The sequence below is a fragment of the Fukomys damarensis genome, unplaced genomic scaffold, assembly GCF_012274545.1.
Source record: "Fukomys damarensis isolate Sample0158 unplaced genomic scaffold, DMR_v1.0_HiC HiC_scaffold_17, whole genome shotgun sequence".
NCBI lineage: Eukaryota > Metazoa > Chordata > Mammalia > Rodentia > Bathyergidae > Fukomys > Fukomys damarensis.
The window spans coordinates 56,116,324-56,137,683 of NW_022900929.1; the positions used below are offsets into that span (position 1 = coordinate 56,116,324).

Genomic DNA, 21,360 nt, shown 5'->3' on the forward strand with positions numbered 1-21,360 from the left:
TTTTTTTTTTTTTTTTTTTTTTGATACCAGGGATTGAACTTGGGTCCTTGCGCTTGCAAGGCAGGCCACCGAACCGCTGAGCTAAATCCCCGGCCTGAGCAGTATTTTTAAATAGGTCAAAGTTGTTACAGATACCTTTCCATCAATGCACTGTGCCTCCTTTCCTCTGCTAGCAGTGTTTACTTGGGGCCCACAGAAACCCAATGTTCTAAGATTAACCACCTTAATCCACCACAGGGGATTAGGAGGTGACATAGCTTCACCAGTGTGAAAGAGTTCTATGCTCCAAAGTAATCTTTTCTTATTATCAAGATTCCAGTTCTCCTCCTGCAGCCCATTTCCTTGTAGGTTCCAGGGAAAGACAAACCCATGGCATCAATTCATGCTGTGGTGCAAATTATTAACAGTCTTTTTATCTACTCAAAAGATTCACACTCTGAACAATTATGTTTGCTAAATCAGAAATTTCTAGTGGTGTACTAGTGTTATTTCATACAGTGCAGCAAAAGGCAAAGAAACATTAAATTTAAAATACAACTTAAATGTATTTGGGAAGACCACTCAAAAATATCTATTGGCATGTTGGGTTTCAAGTGTAAACAGTCACAATAAAAGTCAACATGTACACACACTCATACATGCACACACACACAGAAACTGTAGTGAGCTTTACTGTGAAGATTAGCAGAACCATAGGAATATGAGAGCTCAGAAAAGAGCAAGGTGCTTCCAACTCTTTGTGGGGCGATCAGGATAAGGCTGGAATGACAAGATTTTTATACATGGAGTTGAGAAGATTGGTAGGTAGTCTGGGACAAGAGAGTAGTATAACCAAAGCACTGGAGACCTAGTTGAATCTTTGATCCCTGGGGAGGTTACCTCCTCTCAAGAGATCTTCTACCCTACAAAGGGAGAGGATCTGAAACCATGAATATATTGAGACTGCCCATGCTTTGCATACTTGAGTTCTTACAACCTCGTTGAGAGCAAGCACCTGAGAAAGGAAGCAATCAAGGTTCTGCAGGACTAAGTACCTTGCCTAAGACCCTAATGATCCATAAAGAGCAGAGCCATGATTGAAATCTCAGCCCACCTGGTTCTAGAACGTGAGCGTCTCAGCTTCTACCTCCTCTACGTGCCTCTGGTCTCCTCCCCCATAGGAACTCCACAGCAGCAGCAGAAATGGAGGTGCGGAGGTACGGGTGAAAGGAGGTGAGGTGGGGCGTCATCTGCATTGTTTGCATATGGATACATTTATTTAAACCCTGTGTGGGCAGAGAAGGCTGTTAATGTTATTTTTCATGAAAGTAATTTAACAGAACTTCTAAAGAGGGCCAGTAATGGAACCCCCCCTCGTTTGGAAACCATTAGTACAAATAATTTAGTTTTAGCCGTCTTTTTAGATCATTTGGAAACAGGATGAATTGTTTATTTTCTGAAAGCGTGCTTAGTTTTGTCTGCTTTTTAAAGACCTCTCCAAATCAGCAAAGCTTCTTTGTTCAGGTGGTAGTTCCACCATTTACAGTCATCCCTGGAACCCGGCTCTGCCAAGGTTATGTTCCTCTTCAGTGCTCTGTAGATTTCCTCTTATGTCAGTTTGCAGCACTTTGTCTTGGGGGTGATTTATTCTTTCTTTGAGGGGGATTGTTCAGAGTTATAATTTGGGGGGATGAGGGATTGACTTTGGTGTCACTAGAGTGCCTCTACTTGGAGGTAGATCCCACCTCCTGTCCCTTACTACCTGCCTGGTTTTGCTTGCCCACTGCCCAGGCCATTGGAGCTTTCCTACTCTTCTCCTTGCTTATTCGCATTTTCAACCCAAGTGGCCCAGAAACTGAGGAAACCAAGGCAAATGTAAAAAAGCTCTTGGGAGAATTTTGTTGGGGAAGGAGGTTAAAAGTATCTTTTTAGTAAAGTAAAATTTGGAAATTATCTGTGGCTTTTTTGTAGGCCAACCCTGACAAAAAAATATTAGGATTAGGAAGAATTGTCTATAATGTGTTGGTAGGGATTTTTGGTTAAAAATATAACTTTAGTGTACTTCCCAACCTATTTATATTGTTCAAAGACCAGCTTTATCCAGGTGTGAAAGTAAAAGGATAAGGCCCTGAATTCAGGTGAAGCTACTAAGACAAACTGCTGTAAGCAAGTATCTTCCATGATAGATTTATTTAAATCACAGACATAAGTTAAATACAGTCATTTCTCTTATCAGTTTCTGTCCAGGAATATAACCAACCATGAATTGAAGATACTAGAAAGAAAAAACTGTACTGAATGAATACAGACTTTTTCTTGTTATTATTCTCAAATATAATGACTATTTGTAGACTTCATTATATTAGGTGCTACAGGTAATCTAGAGCTAATTTAAAATATATGGGAGGATTACAAAGCTTTATATATAAATTCTGTGCCATTTATTACAAGGGACTTGTGCACCCTTGGATTTTGGTATCCAAGGACAATCCTGGAACCAATCTTCCATGGGTATCAAGGGTTGACTGTATGTATAATCGTTTTTTCAGACCATGATTGTATCAATCCATGAGGCTTTTGCTTATTTCTGGATGTCGTTCATACTCAAATCCTAAGTGGTGATTTTTCATCATTAAAGAGATTTGTAAACATCATTATAATTATTTTTGCCCATCAACTGACTTACTTGTTTCGGGGGTTTGTTTGAAAACTATTCTGATTGAAGACTTCTATCCTTTTTCTGTCATTTGACTGTCAGATTTGTTAGTTATGAAACCAAATCATTTTGTGTGTTATGAGTCACTTGCTATTAGCCTCATTTGTAGCGGAATTGAATTTGTCCTTTTCCCTCACTGATGAAAATACAAGCTTACTGTGCTGGATTCCTGCTCAAAGAGAAGGCATAAGTGGATGGAATAGCTTTGTGTCCTTTTGTATGGTGTCTGACTGGGATGGTTGAAGGACAAGAGATTTTTTTCTCCAGCAGCAGAGAGGCGTTTCCCCCTTTGGTAACAGAAATCTCTCACCCCAGGTTCTTTGACACATCACTGACTGTTGGAGAGCATGCAGCCAGTGTTTACTGCTGGTTCTTGGGTGTTAAACAGCCCTCCACTGCTTTTATTGTACCATTAATTGCACTTAATGCAGCTGCATTTCTAGCACGCTTGACTAGGCTCTGAAAATTAAGTAGAGGGTACTTTGTTATAAAATTCACTGTAATGAGCTCTGGTGGGACAGGGTCTGTTAAGTTTGAAATTACCTCGGGCCATTTCTAAAGGACTTCTTAAAATATTTCACATCTATAAAACTTTGTTACTAGATAAATAGCCATGGAGGGTGTTAGACCAGGAAGAGGGGAAGCCACATTTCTCTTCCATGCCTCTTGAAATAAAATGTGGTTGTTTTGAATATTTGAGAGTGCTGTTTGTTTTCTACGTTCTCTTCTGCATGAACTGCTCGCTAAATTCCAACTTTTAGGTTGTCAGTAAATGAGCACGGGTTTAGCTGTTTCACATGGTTTATATATCCAGATTTTCCATCTCTCTCTTTTCCCTTTTGAATCCAACTCAAACATGGAACTAGAATAAATATAGGACACCCCCCCCCGGGTATACATAAATTAGTCCAAGTCAGGGAGACAGGGACACACCTCTTCAGAACAAAAACACTGAAGAGACAGCTGTAACTATTAGCCAATTAGTTTAATGTTAACAACTACAAGCCAGGCCTTGAAACAGATTCCTGGTACCTGGCTAATAGATACTTAAAATGACTTTAATTTCCCTAGTATTCTTGGCCTGTATGACTGACTGCTATAATGTTTTGCGGCTAATAAAATTTCAGATGGTCTAATTTACTCTGGGTAGCTTTACCAAAACATCTAAGTAATCCGAACATATTCATTAGAAACAGGTCCAGAAGAATGTCCCTTAGGACTGATTTGAAAAACCTCGCTGGGATCAGCCTCACTGAGTTTTAGATGCACTGGCACAAATCAGGTGGAGGATCTTCTATGGTTTTAGTGCAGCGATTTATCTGAGTTTTGTAGTTAAAGTTTGAGCATGAAGTAATTAGAGCCCTCCAAGCTTGAAATTCATGAACCTTATTCCCCCTTTAATAGACTCCATACAAGCTTGCCAAGCTCTCTGACTGATATATATGGAGGCTTTGTTAAAAAAGTCTCTAGTCAAATGTGGTTTTAAAAAATTGGAAATTGGCTTTCTTTTATTTTTAGCTCTTACAGGTGTAATAGAGAAGATTGCTGCATTTGATGACCTAGGGTCAGTCAGCAGTCTGCTGTGCACTTTGGAAATATTCCCTAGTCAGTAATCTGATACCCATGGCCTTGTAGTACCACACCTGCTGCCTAGGTGAGTCTCAACAAACAAAAGATGGCCAAACAGGACCACACCACAGAGGGTAGGATGTCATGGGCTGTTTAGTTTCATCTACTGTGTGACTCTCTTGGCACAAAATAAAAGATAATCTTTGTGCCACTGTTATTTCTCTAGTAGGAGTGCATGAGCATGTGTCCCTGCATTAGGTGGTTGTAATTCCGCCAACACTGTCTCAATACTCTCCACATTTCTAATTTTTTTACAAGTTGAGACTATAACTGCAGATTTTAAAATATGTAAATAGATATAGCATGTGTATGCATATACCTAAAGCAACCACAAAATACTGCTTTTCTTCCTGTGCTCTCATGAAAGGCTTTTATGCTAAAAAAAAACCATAATGGAGAATCAAAGTTTCAACTATATGTAAGGATTTTCATATACACCAAGATAGTCTATCTCTAATGACCATTTTAATTATTCCTATTTGTGAACAAGGATAAGCTCGCAAAGTAATTTACACTGCAAAATCTCCAAGTTTTATTTTTTAATTTAAAAATATTACTAGAATTCAAATCTTTGAGGAAGGAGAAAGGAACCCATATTTAAGGAACAGTTCTAATGTGTCAGGAAGTGTACTAGACTCTTTATATATCTCATTTAATCCCTGAACATTGTGTTGAAGTAGATAATATGTTCATCTCTCTGGAGACCATTTATCAAGGTTTTTTTCCTTACTGGCTCAATGCCTCACACAACCTAAGAAGTGACAAAAGAGTTTTCTGTTTAATCCTACCATGGTGACTTTAATCCTCATCGAAAAAGTTTATTGGCACACATTTTATCTCACTATAGAGATTAACAATCCAGACCAAATTAAATTCTTCTCTTAACTGTTTACTAGGTATGTGCTAGATAACTGTTGCAAACATTGACATGTAACTTTGATGTAACTCCTTGAACAGGGTATTATTGTATTCTTCAGAATGAAGAAACTAATACATAGGTGTCAAATGTCTCATCCAGGTTCACTAACAAACAGATGAGAAAGCTGTTACTAGAAATGAAAGTCTCTTTTCCCAAGAACTATGATTTTCTTACTAAATTAGAGGTGCCTCCCCATCTTTTCAAGTAATCTTAAATACTTATACACAAAGATGAATATAAATTTCAGTATTCAAAAGATGTGCAGAGGACAAAGCTAGTCTTTGGTTGGTGTTTACTATGAAAGTTCTTCTAAAGGAGTGAAAACAGTACATGAGGTTTACAAACTTATGATAGATGGAACTTATGTCATCTGAACTATGGATAGAAGTCTGGAGAAACAAGATAGTAACAATGCTACAAATGAATAACAGTGAATTTGCTCCAAGAAAATGAAAGTGGCTATATGTTCTCTCTCAGATTCTGAGAACCCCAGACCAAGCTTTCTCTGAGAAATAGAAAAGAGAAAAGCTAAAGGGAGCATTTAGTATTTGCTCTGGGGTACTAAGGATAAGGTTCATATAAACAGTATTTTTGAAATTCCATGAAAATTATCTTTCCCTCCTGTCACTTGGAAAATTCAGCCTCACTGCAGGTGAGGTGATTGCTTCTGTGAGAACTATCTCTTGGGAAACAATGAGGTTTCTTTCTTCTTTCAATCCTTTTTCAAGAAATAAAGGTATTTTAGTTTTTATATTATACAGTGTAATATTCTTGGTGTGTTACTCATTTCTTCCAACACTTGGCTGTGGGTACTTGACAGATCTTGGCTACAAGGAGAAAGACGTCGCTTTTATGAGGTAGAAGTTGTAGGGCCTCCAAAACAGTTTGAATTATTTCTCTATTTATGATATTTAAAGAGCTTTTGCCATGGCAAGAGATTCAAAGACAGACAGTCTTGGGGCCAGCTAGACTGAGAGAGAACATCTTTGTTGATGAGGGAAGGGAAGGACCATTATGACAGCATGAAGCAAGGGAGAGGCCTCAAAACAGCATTAACACAAAGTGGGTCTTGCACGTTTTCTAGCATTTTGACTTTAGTAAGCTGTGTATATGGAGTTTTGTGTCTTCCTGAATCTGTCAGGAAAGTCACAGCAGTGGTTCCTTGGGAGGATTGCTTGTTTTCCTGCTTACACAGTGGAGAAAACCAAGGAGGAGAGAGGCAGCTCTAAAACAATGAGGCTGCAAGAACCCACAGAATGGAGATTCGTTAATGGGTTTAGGGAGGACAGAGGTTAGAGAGGACTCCATGATGACTTGAGTTGAGCTGTGTTGAGGCAGCTTTGCCTATTGAAACATAACTTATGAACATGGATTGCAGATTATTGTGTTAACTGTCAACTACAATTTGAGATCTGCACTGAGTGGGCCTGGCCACCATCCCCATGGTACATCATTTTGTAGATTCTGGTTATACTAAAGTATAAAAAATTTAAAAATTGTGTTGTCTGTTTGTCAGTTTTACCTAAATTCCAGGCAGTTTTGTGACTTCTTTAGAAGGTTTTGCTTCTTTCTCCCTTTCATGATTTTTTTGCTCTTATTTTTCTCAGTGTAAGCATCCCAGAGTACTTTGAAAACTTCTCCCTGAACATTTCCCCATTACTCTTTTTGGACGCTTTTTGTATTTTATTCTTCCAAATTTCTAGAAAAAAACCTTAAAGTGCATAAATCATAATTTTCATTTATCAATTGCTCCTCACCTGATTGCAGAGTCCCTGCTGATGTCTTTGGTGTCCCCCACCACGTTTGACAGTTAATGGATCTCCCTTTTCAAGGCTGTCTTCCTCTGCGTTCTGGGACACCACTGCCTTCCTGTCCTCCTCCTACCTTTCTGGCTCATTCATTCTCATTCATTTCTGGCTCCCTTTCCTCTGTGTGCCTCTACATGCAGATGTTCCCTAGGCTGGGCACCCAGCCCGGCCTCCCATTCAGCCCTCCCGCTGCTGCTGGTGTCACTTGAATGCTAATGATTTGCAGCTAAATCTTCGTCTCTGCCAGAAACCGAACTCTCAGCTCAAGTCCAATGAACATCTTGATGGGTTTGACCATCCCATCTTCTTAATACTGTCTCCTAAAATTTGATAAAATGTACTCATTGGCTAATGTTTATATTTTATATAAAGTGAAAGTTTGTTGTAAAATTTTACATTGAACAACCGTGTTAGAGAGAAGTCCCAACCATGCAAACCAATTGGTATGCACTTTTTTTTTAACAGTAGCAAAAATTTATTGAGAGAAAGAAAGCTTCTCTCAGAAGGCGGGGCCAGGAAATGGGTTGCCCCTGGGATGTACTTTTTTGAAATCCTGTGATTGACTAAGTTGCTGCCTGAGTAATATTTACAAGTCAAAATTTGAATTCTGCTCTTGTTTCTATAATGACTTTTTGTATGAAGCAAGATCCTGAGTTTAAAATAAAAAATTGGAACTCCCCCTCTGCAAAAAATAAAAATAAACTGAAATGTCTTATTGCTGGGAATGATGGAATAGTGTGTGCTAACCCAGGAATTCATACTCAGCTGTCTCTTATCCTTTACCAGTCAAAGCTCTCACAATACCTTTAGAATTTAACTCTGTATACAGGCTCATAAACTTATATACTAGAGTCAGTTCCTTATCCTTTCTTGCCTAGACTCTGCAGTGGCCACCCTGTCAGCCATCCTCCAATCATAGTTCTGTCTGCATACTACCCTGCTGATACAGCATACACCCATGCTCATGTGCCTACCTGCTCAGACTTTTCATAGATTTTCATAGCTGTGTGTTGACTATGAACTTCTGTGCAGTGCTTGAGATCTACTGCAATTGGGCTTACAGCTGCCTCTGCCTTTTTTCCCCTACACATGACTGCCCCGTGTCTTGTTCAACAGTGCCAGTATATACAATCCTCTCTCTACCTCAGCTTCTCCACTAAATCTATTTTCCTGTTAAGATTATACTCATTTCTAGTACAGGCACCTTCTCTCTGGCTGCTTTGAGTTTGACTAGAGGTAGGTATTCTTTCTCATGTATCAGTCAGTCATGACTTTACTACTATCTCAGGACATTGTAAGTTCTTTAAGGATGATGGCTCTTGACAGTTTTTTAAACATGGTAATCTTCTATTGTAGAGCCTTTATGCTTTTTCCCCCTTCACGGGAACGTCACACTCTTTTACTTTACTCTTATGCCTACTCAGATTTTATACTCTCAGAGAGGTCTTCCCTAATCTTCCATCCTCATACAGAAACCTCTGCCACGTGTTTCTCTTCCCTTTGCTTTCTTTCATACTGCTGCCCACGTCTACTTGTGCATCTATTGCTATTATTGATCCTGTTGTCTGACTCTCCTACTAGAATTTCAGCTCCATGCAGGGCTACTTGTCTGTTTCCTTTGTTCACTGTCATACGGCCTGTCACCTGGCACTTGGTAGGCTCTCAATGAATATGTAGATGAATGATTTCCAACTACATAGTACCCAAAATAGAAGAATCATTCAGTAAAGGCTTACTAAGAGAATAGACGCAGGGTATGCATTTGACCGTGGTTAAAGAAATTCCTGTGCTTGAACTCACCACACTGAAGAGATCCAGGGCTTCTGGAAAAGAGAAGCAAGGCAGCTGGAAGACAGATAAAAATGACTGGCTAGTGGCAAAGTCCGTTCTCATCAGAATTCTGGTTCAGTTATTCAGTTCAGATTTTTGGCAAGTGATGCAGATTCTTTTTCAGAAAATGTTGATTGATTGCACAGTTGTACCCACTTCATTTGCAAACCTTCATTATCTCCTTTTCCTTTCCTCCCTCTGTCTGCATTTAGAAGGGGAGGAGCAGTGTATAATTCCACAAGGCAATTTTTGTGAATAAACCCACTAACTGGCTGCTTCTTTCAGTCTCACAGTCTTCACACAGAATACAAGTGTCTGTTATAGTTGTGCATTCTCTCTTCCCTGCATCTTCGTGCATTCATTCATTTGATTACTCACTCATTCATTCAGTGAATCACTTGTTCACTTCCACTGATGGTACAGTGTATAGGTGGATGCCTTGCTCTTACTTAAAGCAGGAATTATTGAACTGGAATCTGTAGGTGGGTTTGTCTGAATTTTTCTGTAATTGTATATGCAAAGGTTTATATTTGAATAATAGGAGAAGGGTTTACTTTAATAGCTTCATTATCCAAAGAAAGAACCATGTTAAGATCCTCTGATAGACAGTGGCTGAGCTCAGGCTTGAATTTAAATGGCAAGTCTTCAAGTTTTACTCCTAAATGTTTTTCATGGTGGGAACATTCACACCAGGTTATCCTTGTATCTTGTTTGGATTTCAAATTCGATAGTCATTTGTTAACTCATTAGCCCACTCTAAATTATACCCATTGCTCTAAGTTTTCTAAGTTTGCCTGAATTGTCCCTTCTGTAAGTCTGCAATAGGCAGATGGAGTGGAATGGAATGGCAGTGCAGACCTAGAACTGCTGTTATAAGAGAGACTTAGATCCTGCTTAGCAATGATAATTTTGTGACCTTTGGTTTATATGAAATGAGAAGAAAGGTGGTGGAGTTATAAGAGCTGATTTTGGTTTCCTGTGGTAGCAACTGTGTATGTTTAATCAAGTTATGTCTGAGGCACTCAGTATCTTAAAATCAATGCCAGTTGCTGCTAGCATAGGACGCGAGTGAATCCTTCAAAAGAAATTCAGTGGGCAGTTGCTGACACTCAGTGACTTGCTGGCTTTTTGCCCAAGTGTGTGTGAAGTGTTTGCACTGGTTTGAGGCCCTGGCTGCACTTGGCTCATGGAATTTGTGATGACACTGTGGATTTGATATCTTAGCTTAGAAAAGGCGGAAGCTGGCAACAATACACAGGGACAAAAAGTCCTAAAGATTCCTGTTAAAATTGGGATAAATATAGTTTTAATGAAATCATCTTCAGCCTACTCTCTGCTTTTCATGACAAAAGGGGAAGAGCTTGTGTGGACTGAGTGACTCCTGGGGCTAGGGGCTGTGCTCTGCAATGTTCATTTATTCACAAGTATTTCTTGTGTAACTCTGGGTTCTGGGTCCTATTCTAATCGCTAGTATTTCAGCAGTGCACAAAGTGATGCACCTGGCTTGTGAAGGTAACATCTGGGAGACAAAGATGCCATGAAAGCTCTAGTAGGAAGATTAAAATGGGGCAAGGCCTTTGACGTGTCCTTACAACTGCTCTAGGAGGCATTTACTATTTTGAAAGATTGAGAAATTGAGGTTTACAGAGCCTAATTTTTCAATACCACCCAGTTAATTAGGGATAAAGGGAAGATCTGAAACAGTGTGCCCGATTCTAGAAGCCTGTGCACAACCAGCTCCCCATAATACAAGTCTTCCCAGTGAGCTCCTTGTCCAAGTAGGCAGGACAGGCAGCATCCTGGGTGAATCATTTATCCTACAATAGGGAACATGTGTGAGTCATGATAGTTCCATTCAGAACTCTGAAATGACATAATAGTCTGGTGATAGGATTGCTTCATATGGTACCCAGCTGGATGCTGTCATGTGGATGTGTGTTTCGGAGGCATTGATGTAGGCAGTGATGCTTTAATAAAACGGGAGGTAAAAGTGTAAAGTGAGGGTTTTTGGGTAACACTGAGTGGACATTGGGCCTCCTGAGGGCAAGTGTCTGACAGTGTGATAGACCGACCATTGGTGTTGCAGCTTAAGGAAAGCAGGTTGGAGTGGACCCAATGGTGGGTGTAAGTGTGGGGCCTTGCATGTGTAGCTGTGTTAATGTATATTCACCCTTGCCTTCCTTTCTTGAGTATATCCGAGTATGTGACTTCATCCTCCAAACCCCAGTTTCAACAGAATCCTATTCTGAAGCCTTTCCTGACATTTCTTCTCCCTCCATTACCCTGAATTGAGTTGCACTTTCCTGCATTTTATTCATTTGTGTATGCCTCAGTCTCCCCTCTGAGTTCTTGTCACCAGGAGGATCAACATGCAACCTCGTCATTTCTTTATCCTTGGATACAGTTCTTGGCACAGAGGAGAGGCTCAACAAACATTATGCATAGATGCTTTTTTAGCTTTCTTCTGCTAATATATCTAGACATGGGAATGAGAGCCCGGCTTACAACTCTAGCACTAAGGTCAGTGGAATTAGGATCTTTCATATCGTAAGCCTTCATTAAACTTTGAGTAGATAAATGGAATACCAAAGCTTGAGATTGTAGCATTTGGGGAATTGATTACATTAGCTTCAAAAGCAGGTGCTGTTTATAAGTAGAGCCTTGTATCCTTTGGACCAACCCTGCACTATCTCACAAACTATTTATGCTGACTGTTCGTTTGGCAGAAAGTAAGTTACTGAACATTCTGCCAAGAATTGGTGTGGTCCAAAAGCCAGAGGAAAAAAAGATGGTGGCAAGAAAGGGAGAAGGACCGACAGAGAGGATGACTGAGTGCTCGAATGGTGGAATGGGAGAGAGAAGAGGGAGAGGACAAGAGACATTGCCTTCTTTTTCCCACAGAAGCACACAGAACTTCTTGCAGAGCCAACATTTCTTAGTTCCCTGTCATATCAGTCGCCTAGGAATGTTCAAAGAATGGATAGAGCATTAGACTGGAAGTAATAAGGTCTGCCTGACTTACCTCAGTATTCGTAGCAGATGGTACAAATGTCATAACATGAAGCTTTGGGATCTGAGTGAAAGGATCAGCCTGAAAAAAAAAAAAAATCAAGATAACAGATGTGGACCTCTTCTCTTCTCAGTAAGTGCAACTGACATGCACTGACTACTGGTAATCTCCACTCTGTGCTGGGCATGGTCCTGCTGCTGAGTGCTGCTGAGGTCAGGGCGGGTCGCAGCCAGAAAGCAGCACTTAGCACATAAGATTTTAAGACAGTTTGCAAAATGAAAGTATAATAATCCCTTTTCCCTCTAAGGAAGCATACCATATCTAACCTCCATTAAAAATTTATACTAGTCAAAAAAATTTTAGAGTATTTGTGGCAAAGGTAACTTTTACCAGTTAAAGAACAAATACTAAATTTCACAAAGTTAGTACCATATTAAAGTCTCATATCTGATCTGTCCTGTTTTTCCTTGGGGAGTGTGATCAGAGAGTACTTGGTATTCTTCTATGAATTGTGGCTTAGTTCATGAGAGACACATGGTATTTCTAACCTAACATACTTAGTAGGCAGTCTAGCAGAAAGTTCTCATGAAAAGAGGAATTTAAACAAGAACAGAATAAGCAGACCCAGATCAGAGCGTGAAGATTGTACTCTGAAAGTGAATATTTTCTTAGCCACGCATGCTTATAATCCCAGCACTCTGGGAGGCTTGGACAGGAGGATCACAAGTCAAACCCTATCTGGGTAACTCAGTGACTTAGTGAAATCTTGTCTCAGAATAAAAAAAAAAAAAAAGAAAAAAGAAAGTGAGAAGGGCTGAGAATATAACTGAGTGCAGAGGTCCTGGGTTCAATAGTCAATATTAAGGAAAAAAATAAAGAAAAAGAGCCAAAGGGGCACTTTAAATGAAAACACACTCCTGGTCAGCCTTGGGTTCTGGGCAATGTCTGTGAGGCCTACTCTGCATGACTTACAGAATTCTTCACCGTGGGGAACAACCTTGCTCATGGACGGTGTCTTGGTCCTGACCACTAGCAGAGTGCCTATCTCACAGTAAGGATCAAAGTGTTTGCTGCTGTTACCCTGAGCCAGAATAAATTAGGATATGTCACCTTGCTTAGCTCATGTTAGATAAGACTCAACACCCTGCTACTCAAAGACTCCTATACTCTTTATTCTGAAGTCATTTTGTGAATGTCTCGCCCTTCAAATTTCCCTGTATTGAGGATAGGTATACAACCCTTTATATTTCGTATCTACAAACACATGACTAATTTCTTACCTGTTACTTATTTTATAAAGAAAAAGGAAATTCTCCTTCCCTCTACTGTGCAAATGAAATTAAATGGTTAACTCCTCATCAAGTTAGTAAAGCTAATAAATATACTCAGAAAAGCACTGGCTATCATTTAAGTTGTTAAGGTTACAGTCTTTTTAAAAAGTGCCCTTTTTTTGGTGCACATGCATGTATGTAAAATGAGGGTTATTTTTAATAATATAAAAAGTAAAATTGGAATGACAGAGTGAAAACTATTTATTTTTTTCCCGCATTGAGTTTATTGGTACATTTTAGGTATACAGTACAGTTACATTCATCATTGGGATCTTGTGCCTCTACATGACAGGTCTTGGGTCTTGATACATTTTAGGTATACAGTACAGTTACATTCATCATTGGGATCTTGTGCCTCTACATGACAGGTCTTGGGGAAAAAAAATGAGAACTATTTTAAATAAAGCACTCTGAAAATCTTTGGGTCTGTAAGGGTTTGTTTTGGAGTGCCAGGAATGCAAGGTGTGTCCGTGTGCATTAGGTCAAGCCTGCCCTTCCCCTGAGTTTGACCCTCACATACTCACGTCCTGAGTCTCTACCCATGCCTGCATTTTTCTGAGGATCCAACCTCAGGGACACTGACTGTCAGGGCTTCTTCATTCGCTGAGATGCTGTGATTCCAGACAGCAGCTTAACCCACTATTAGGAATTCTATTGTCAAGGGGAAGTGCAGGTTCTCCCATACAGAAGCTCAATTTCTCTGTAAGTGGCCCATGTGAGCGCCACACAGTAGCTCCTACGGTAACTACCAGGTTGCTGGAGAAAGGCCACTTTCTTCTCTCTTCAGCTGCAGGCAAAGAAATATCTGCCTCCAAACTCTCCTTTCTTTTCATGGAAAAGGAAAGTGTTGAGGTAGGCAAAGTAAATCTTTAAAATGAAAACAGTGCTAAAATGAAGTCCCTATAATTTGTTGCTGATCAAATACAAGAAAATATTGTCAAGACTTATTACAGTGATATTGGGGTGCTGTTTCACATTTAGAGGGCTGCTGTTTGCAAAGACAGGTTGTTAAAAGTCACATAAATGCTAGTTAATTATTAAGAAAATGAGACCCTTGCTATTAAAAATGGCAAATTTTCCTTTAATTCTTTAGTATTTCAAGCTATATATATATATATAGATAGATAGATAGATAGAGAGAGAGAGAGAGAGAGAGAGAAAAATTTGGTTTCTTTTGAGTAGATGTGATTTCTTATTTTTCTCTCAACATCATAAATGTATTTGTAAGTATTAAAACGTTCATAGTTGTATCATCCCTAATTCTCCCTACTGCCTTTAGCCCATACTTAAATTGTGGGAGAAATTTAAATAAATGTTACATCAAAGAATTTTGAGTCAACACAAGACTACTTAAAATTTCTCTTATATTCTTAGATTAAATACCTTTTTGTCTAAATTGGTAGTACTAGCTAATAGGTTCTAAGATATGAATTATGAAGATGGACTTTTAATTGTAAAAATTCCCCTAATAAACCTGATGTGTACGATTCCAAAATATAGGAATTTTTAATCTTTGTATTCATATTTAATCAGCCTTCACATGCCTGATTAACAGTGCTTTTTCTTATTTCTCTTCTCTGGTCATCTCATCCTACATTTTAAAAAGCAGTTACTAATATTGGTGAAAGTGCATCAAAAAGCCTTCTTATTTGTTTTTCGATATTTATAAGACATATTGCATGAAAACTCTGCATGATTTCCACAGTGTTCAAATGCTTTCTATGGCAGAGTTTTAATTATAGCACTGCTATATGGGCTAAGCTGGAACCTAGCCCTGCCTCTGTGTCTCTTCTCAAAACCGAAATCCCTATGTCAAAGGCATACACAAATGGCTGAGGACTTCAGTGTTGAAAGGATGCAATTTGTGATCTTAAGCAGTAGGTAGGACTGTGAGGGCCAGATTCAGAAGGAAGATTTACTCCCATATTACCTGCAGACATGGAAATGTTGATTTTGATAGAAACACACACACACACACACACACACACACTCACACACTCTCTCTCTCTCTCTCTCTCTCTCTCTCTCTCTCTCTCTCTCTATCTCTATCTATCTAATACGTACCTCTTAAACTTCTGAGGCCCCTTCCTGAGAAACCTCACCTGGCTTCCTTAGCCCTGCAGTGAGGAGACTAATTGAGATTCTTCAAGAGAAATCCCCTTCGCTTTTCTTCCATAGCCATATTAGCTGCAGACATGGAAATGTTGATTTTGATGGGAAAACACAGACACACACATTAATACGTACCTCTTAAACTTCTGAGGCCCCTTCCTGAGAAACCTTACCTGGCTTCCTTAGCCTTGCAGTGAGTAGACTAATTGAGATTCTTCAAGAGAAATCCCCTTCGCTTTTCTTCTGTAGCCATGAGAAGACTCGTTATGCATTCTATACTCTAGTCTTTCCCAAACTCTGACTCTGCTTAGCCCAAGTGCTAATAAAGCCCAGGGAATGATGTCTAGGGATTCCATTAAGCATGTCCTATGGCCTTCCCCCCGCTGAGCCCAGTGTGGGAACACATCCTTGCTCCTCCTTAGATGAAGGATTCAGAGAGCAAACATCAGAATTGAGCTGGCACAAAGCTTGCCTTTTTGCTGAGTGGATGATTTCAGCCTTGAGATTCTACCCCCAGAACTTCAGGGTGGCATTCACCTGCTGCTCCCCAGAGTATTAGGAGTAGTTAAGAAAGTCCCTCAGCAATGATCCTCTTGATCTGCCTGTGCTAGCTTTTCCTAATAAAACAAACTACTAGACATTCTGCCTCACTATGTCACACCTAATACACCTTGGGATGTCTTTTCCAAGGGATCTCTTCAAAAGAAAGCCCCTCTGTTGCTTTCCTGTGGCCTGGGGCCTACCACCTGCCTTCCCTCAATGGACTGTGCTGCTAAAGGGTCAACTTGGGGAGGGCTGTGAGAGAAAGAGCAAGGCAGGACATAGGCTACTAGGGCTCATGTCTTTCCCCTCTCGTTATGTGTGTCCACTGAGCTGTCCTCTTTCTGTTTTGTAATGAGTTCTTCCATGGCAAGTTGACCTTTTGCCTGAATAGGTCAAATACCCACTGAGTGCTAATCCTCAGCCTTCCTCACATTTGTGCATCCCTGGAGGAGAGGAGCACTGGTCAGGAAGATGACTGGGTGTGTGTGGTGGATTTCTGAAAGAGAGATTGTCTTTTTATTGCACGGAATTCTCAAAGACCACCCTGTGAGGTTATGCTGAAGAGTCCAGATTAGAACGCTGTTGCTGCTACTGATGAGGGATAAAACTGATTTTGTAGACTGTGTTCTCCTTCTGTATATTCTACTTTTTGTTGAGAGTAAGGCCAAATACAGTCCTAGTGACTCCTCAGATTATTTTGGAAGTCTAAAACAGCTGATCAGGATTTCCTTAGTTGAACTTTTAAAGTTAAAAAAAAAACAAAAACCTTTCTCCTTTCATATTTTCTATTTAAAGTCTCAACACTTGAGGTGCTCTATTTTTAACTCTTGTAAAATACGGTAGGTACTAGAATTGTGGTGCTTCTTGATCATAATTGTATACTGTGCCTAGTTTAGTTTTAAATTGCTTAAAATTGTCTTTCAAACTGTGAGGGTCCATAATCCTTATAGTAGCTAGAGATTTTCAGCATCAAGTGAGCAAATATTGAATATAATTTTCAGTTGAATTATTGTTTGATTTTTTCTTTTAATAGTTTATATGAGCTGTTCAAATTATACAGCTCTCCTATCAGTAAGTTAGTGATATAATCTTCATAGACAAGGAATTATATCTTTTTTTAAATTTGGCAATGTCTTCTGTGCCGGGGTGTGTGTGTGTGTGTTTGTGTGTGTGTGTGTGTGTGTGTGTGTGTGTGAATTGACTGATTTAGTATTATTTAGGTTTTACAATAGTAATCTCTTAATTGAACAAAAAAATGAAATATGTAAGCAGCTGAGATGAAAGTGATTGTTCATCAGGAATAAGTATATATTGTATCTGGGCTATCAAAAGATTTCAAATAGTCAATTTTGAAAACAGAGAAATCTAAGAAAGCTTCATACAGCATGATTCTCATAAGAGAAAATGTCCTTTAGATCTTCTTCAAGCATTAATGATCCTTTGTAAACACAGTAAGATTAAAACAGAGAACCGAAGTAACTATGTTTACATTGTTCCTGAATTATCAGTGTCTCAAGCCTGAAAATGCCAAATATGATAGGTTAAGTGCAAGATAAGAAATCTGTATTTAACATCTATTCAGTTACCAATAATGCCAGAGTTAAAGCAGTGCTCCTACCAGAGGCGTAATGGGCTCCTGCTTAACATATTTATGTTGGTTGTAAAATTAGGAACTGTCATTACAGCCCCACATCACCTGCATAAGTGAAAAACATATAAATCAAGAGAAGTTCTAGTGCCATAAAAATGCCATTGAGTAGAATAGCATGAAACTACTTACAAGACACTTGCATATTATGCTAGCATGTATGGGTGTGTGCACTTTGGTTTCTAGAGATTTGAAGAACAAAGAATAACTGCAGATAGGACTCATGCATGCAAGCCCTGATGAAAACATTTATTTGGAGAGCAGCCTGAGCCCTAGTGGGAATAACTCAAGGAAAGAAAGGCCAGCTATGACCTAGCTTCAACAACCCCTACATGTTATTCAAGGCAACTGTTTCTTGAGCTTCTAGAAGGCATTTGAGCTACCATCTGTTGTTATTGGAGCTTGCTTCGTGGGTCTGAACATTTCTTGTGATATTTTAGGGTCCCCTATACATTAGTGGCTATTGCTGTTTTGTCCCCCTCCCCATCCAGTTATTTGTAGACAAGCTTATATTGTCTATAATTGGTACATTTTTAAATGAGGTACAGTGTTTTATTTTGAACTTTGTAATTGAAAGCCCTGAAGTGCCCCCCAAATTATGAACTGTTAATAAGCTTTCTGAACCACAATTACTGCCTCAAAAAGAGAGTGGACAGTCTAGAAGTCTTTCAACTCCCCCTTCTCTCTCCCAAAAGCTACCCACCCCCATAATCTTAAAAAAAAAAGGCTGCAGATTTATTCATGTGGGATCATTCACACCAAGCTACCATAATGTGCAATTAACACTCTAGAAACTGAAAACAGTATTCAGCAAGACAGCTGCATTATCAAAAATGCCAAAGGAGTTTTGAAGGGAGTAATGTGCATGTTAGAATAGGAAATTAATCACAAACCCATACACACGCACACACGCACAGTAGTGCTGTCTTAAATATATTTGAATATTAAAATATTTAAAATCTTATGTCTAGGCTTATGATAAAGATTAATCTTGAGATAGAAATCTGATTTTTCTGTTTTAAAATTATTACTTTAGTTGTATGTTTTGCTTCTCAAGCAAACAAGGATGCTGGAGTAGAAATCTCTTACGGTTCCTTTCAGCTGAAATATTCTTTAATAATAATCACTCTTCAATTATATTTATAAATTCTTCCATTGAAAAAAATGTTCTTTTCTTTTTTCTCTAGCCAGTAATAAGGGTACTTAACACTCAGGCTATTTTCAAAGTGCCTTTCTGATGTTGCAGTGGTAAACCTGCTACTTTTGCACAGCACAATAAATAAGTGTATTTATATTATAATCCCTACTAAATTATGAATTCAACGAACCGACTCAGTAACTGAAATGAAACAAAATTCTCCCTGCAGTATTTTGCTGGAATTTTCTTGTCAACTAGCTGAAAGTATGTTTAGAAATCAGAAATACAGGCTTTTGATATTATTTTCAATTAGTAGTATCTGCTTGAAAAAGCAGAAGTTTGTAATACAATTTTTCATGAAAAGCAAGAGGACATGGAGAATTTACTTGTTGGAAATATGAGAAAGATTTGAATCTTTTATAAATCACTATGAAGCAATTTTATGATGCTTGGCAATTACAAAGAACAAACCAGAGGTACATGTTTAAAAGTAAATTGGCATCCCATGTTTTACAAAGTTTCAGAGAGGAGACCCTCCCTTCTGGGTCCCCAACGATCATGCCTTAAGCCCTGTTTTGTTAAGGATTATGGGGGTTTTGTGAGTGGCAGATGCCTGCAGGCAGGGCTTATGGAGTGTTCCAGGAAGGGAATAACTACCTCCTAGTTAGTAGGAACATGGCAGTGTTTGGGAACCTCGGGTAAGGACAGTCACTGACATGATCGGGCACATTCTGGCAGAGAGCCCATGTGTACTCCCAGATGGTCCTGTAGCACAAGTTACAAGTGAATATTCAGTAACTATGAAATTCAGCTATCATGGGCCACTTCTCACTAGGGCAAATGGTCATTAATGAGAATCTCTTATTGATTTATTGCTTTTATTAAACTGTCATAGTTATTACATTAGACGGTATAATAAATGCTGTATTTATTATTTCTTAGCATAAAAGTTGTGACAAGTTTAGATGAAAAGTAATTTTTAGATGCTTAAAAAATATCAATACCTTAATTTTAAGAAAAACAATGTACTAATTTATCTTAATGGAATATGATCATTTGTGGTTTTGCTCTAATATACTAGGAAGAACAAAAGGAATTTTTAAAAGTCTGGGTATGGTGTTTGGTTTTCTTTTGTTTTTTAATGTTTCTGGGAGTTAATATTCAACCTATACAATGCTTATGTTCTGACAACTCAGAATTAAAATTAATACTGGGTGGTATTTCTTTCAGATCTCATTGATATCATTATTGGGTAATGGTTCAGTTGGACAGAAATAAAGCTGATGTTCTGAAATTAGAACTCCAACTTAATTGTTTTTCTTCCTTTTCTTTCTTTCTTTCTTTTTTTTTTAAGTTATAGGTGCACAACGAAGGAGAAGCCCCAGTGCACTAGCCATTGAGGTATTTGAAGCACATTTGGGAAGTCACATTTTACAGGTACCTTTAAAAGAAAAAGAAATTTGCTTTTATTTAACCAAAAAAATCTGTATCTTTATGCTTTTTATAAATGTTTGAAGTATTTATAAATATTTTTAATTTCAGATGTGTATTTGTTGCTATTTTATCTTGGAATTCTGAAATTCTTATGAATTTGTTTTTTTTTTTCTTTTTAGAAAGCCATCCTTTGAGAGAATATTAATGAGAAAGGGAGGGCAAGTATTATTTGTGCTGTAATAATTTAAATGAGTTGCACTATTTAGTTGATGTGCAATGTATAGCAACTGGCTGTTCCCAGAGTAATTGTATGCGTGCTGTATTTGTAAGTGGATCTATGTGTGTGTCTTTGGAGCTACATATTGTTTTTGGAAGAGCAAATTTTGTTGCAAAAGTACTGTGACATTTTTATGTGTTGCCTAACTTCAGTTCTTTGCTTGAGTTTGTATTTGTTAAGTGCTTCCAATCCTAATATTTGCTTCCCCAAATCAGTTTCTTAAGATGCAATTTTTAAGCAGAGGAGACCAATAATAATACATTTTCCAGTGAATTTCATGACAAGTGAATGTGAAATTTATTAGGATGGAATTGTAGTTCCTTAGCCCTAGAAGATTCACCCAAACTCAGCATCTTACTTACTCAAAATATTGTTTTTTAAAACTGTGGTATCGATTCAGCACATCTGCCTTCATTCATGGGGACCTTTCCTGTAGCGTTCCTGCTTTCAAGATAAATGTCACAACCGCACCTTCCTTTACTGTGAAAGTTATTTTTACATAGAATTTGAGAAGGAGACATACTGTGGATATTGAGGCAGTTTTTTGTGTTTGCAAAAGGCGGTTTTGTTTTTCTTAGATAAACTGTGGCTAAATAAAAATAAACTTCAGAAAGCTCTCAAATCAGAGTTTTAAAAAAATCTCAGTGATGCTTTTGTTTTCTAAATAGTCAAAAAGTACTTTGAATCTAATGTATTATTCCCTAAAAGATGCACACTGAAAAACTGTTCTCACTTTCTGCTTGAAAAAAAAATAGCTCATGGTCAAATCCCCGAGGTGCTCCAAAGCAGTTTTTGCTAGTAGTTTAAGAATCACCCAGTTATTCACGGGATATATATTCTTGGGCCTCAGTCAGGATCTGCTGAATCAGACTCAAAACCTTCTGAGGTAACTCTGATGTTGCATAAGATATGAGAAATCATAATTCACATTTTCAAATGTAAGGCTTTGAGAAGTCTTTATTTTTGTTTACTTCACATTTGTCATT

At 38.5% G+C, this 21,360-nt stretch overlaps 1 protein-coding gene across 1 annotated transcript in view; it reads left to right on the forward strand.

Moving 5' to 3' along the window:
* Npas3 (neuronal PAS domain protein 3) overlaps nt 1–21,360 on the forward strand; it is a gene marked incomplete at its 5' end in the record, with an annotated part of 850,606 nt that overhangs the window by 395,743 nt on the left and 433,503 nt on the right. Inside the window, one exon of the mRNA XM_033765310.1 lies at nt 20,024–20,100. Within this exon, the coding sequence (XP_033621201.1) occupies nt 20,024–20,100 (77 nt within the window). The remainder of the gene's footprint in view (nt 1–20,023; nt 20,101–21,360) is intronic.